Source organism: Polypterus senegalus, chromosome 13 (assembly GCF_016835505.1).
Source record: "Polypterus senegalus isolate Bchr_013 chromosome 13, ASM1683550v1, whole genome shotgun sequence".
Classification (NCBI taxonomy): Eukaryota; Metazoa; Chordata; class Cladistia; order Polypteriformes; family Polypteridae; genus Polypterus; species Polypterus senegalus.
The window spans coordinates 93,890,247-93,892,098 of record NC_053166.1 but is presented as its reverse complement, the minus strand read 5'-3'; the positions used below and the strand labels follow the sequence as shown (position 1 = coordinate 93,892,098).

At 36.4% G+C, this 1,852-nt stretch overlaps 1 protein-coding gene across 1 annotated transcript; it reads left to right on the top strand.

The window, feature by feature from the left end:
* Positions 1-321: 321 nt before the first annotated feature.
* LOC120543073 (dynein light chain roadblock-type 2-like) lies at positions 322-612 on the top strand. Its single transcript, XM_039775924.1, has one exon. It carries the CDS (start codon positions 322-324, stop codon positions 610-612), a length of 291 nt encoding a protein of 96 aa, XP_039631858.1.
* Positions 613-1,852: the final 1,240 nt, after the last annotated feature.

Genomic DNA, 1,852 nt, shown 5'->3' with positions numbered 1-1,852 from the left:
TTGTAGAAATTAACTTTCATTACAAACCTCATTCAAAGGTACACATTAAAGAAACTTGGTTGTAAACTTTTATTTCTGTCACTATTTCCTTTTGAAAGGGTTTTACTGCATTCAACGATCTCACTTGACTTGACCTTTCATTAGACTTTCAAATTTAAGTCTAGTTCCCAGCTCCTTTCTCCAGCTCCTTCTTTCTTTACCAACTGTTATGTCAATGGTCATCTTCTCGTGAGACCTTGTGAAAGTTAGTCTGTAATTATAAATACTTTCTCCTTTACATTCCAGTATTCAGTAGGTGATTATATTCTGAAGTCTGCAGAGATGTCAGAGATTGAGGAAACTCTAAAAAGGATCCAGTCTCATAAGGGAGTGGTTGGAACTATAGTTGTAAATGCTCAAGGGATACCAATTCGGACAACACTAGACAACTCCACCACACTCCAATATACTGCACTTTTGCGTCAGATCACAATACTGGCTAGAGGCACGGTGAGAGATATTGACCCACAGAATGACCTTACCTTTTTACGGATGAGGTCTAAGAAGCATGAAGTCATGGTGGGAGTGGACAAGGATTTTTTGTTTGTAGTGGTTCAAGCTCCAAGTGAATAACATGGCTGCAGATTTCTCTTCACGTTCTGTGGAAACCATTCACTTGCTCTGGGGTAGGAAGGTCTGCCTGTTGTTATTTTCATTGCTTCTTATTAACTTGTACAAGGAGCTGATTCCATTCCACTGTAGTCTTCAAATTGGTCATAATTTTAACTTCAATACTGTGTCAGGAACCCACTATACGGATACACCTCCACTGGCTCCTTGGAACCTAGGGTATTTGGTGCATAATGTCTGTTTTTTGTAATTTACTTGATTTATTGACCTCAATTTCTAAGGTATTGAAGAAAGTCTGCAATGTTCTTGACCTCGAGTAAGCCTGAGATCTGATGGCAGAGGATCCAACAATGAAATATTCAGTATACATAGACAGCAGTCATGTTGATTATTTTTTTTCAGATTTTGTGCTTTTAATCATAAAATGACAGTGTTTTTGGGTTCTGTTACTCATCCCATCTTGGTAAAATTATGCACCCCAAAAACTATAACAATAAAATGTTTTAGACTTCTTCCTGATTTGAGCAAACCCACATGATTGTGTATAGATTAAATATTTAAAAGAATACTTTATATTTTTATATATTATCTCTCCCCCTTATTCATTGGTCAAGACTCCTGTTTTCAATTCAAAAGTGTGACACCGTGTGAAGGGGGAATCCTGTTTGAGGACTATTTTAATTTCCAGATTTATTTATTTAACAATATTTTAGCAAAAAGTAATTATTATTTACATTAATTGGCAATTCCAAATTATCCCTGTATAAGTGTGGTTGTTGGCTTGTACACAATTGGGCCCTAAGGTGGACTGCCATTCTTGCCAGGGAGGTTGCATCCCATGTGCTGAGTGGGTATATCATTTGAATAGGCTGTAGCACCTGTGAGGCTGACTTGGGTTAAGTGAGCTTAAAAATGTTGTGTTGTATCACCTATAACATACAGTAATTTAACATCCTACTCCTCTTTTGAAAATTGCCTTAAGCAAAACCAAATAAAAAGAATTTAAGAATTTACAATGTTATTAGGCAGTTTCCACCCAACATACATTTCACTTGTTGAGGTTTTGGACCAATTTTCTACTGACCGTAATCTGTATAGATCTCTTTAACTCTTTGATTTCTTGTATTCCTTCCCTAGCACAAAATCCACTTCAGGCAATGTTCTGGATTTGTCTTGTGTAGATTTATTGTGTGTAAGTTTTGCATTACTCCCTTATCTAGGCCGTTAATTGTAATCTTTCTCA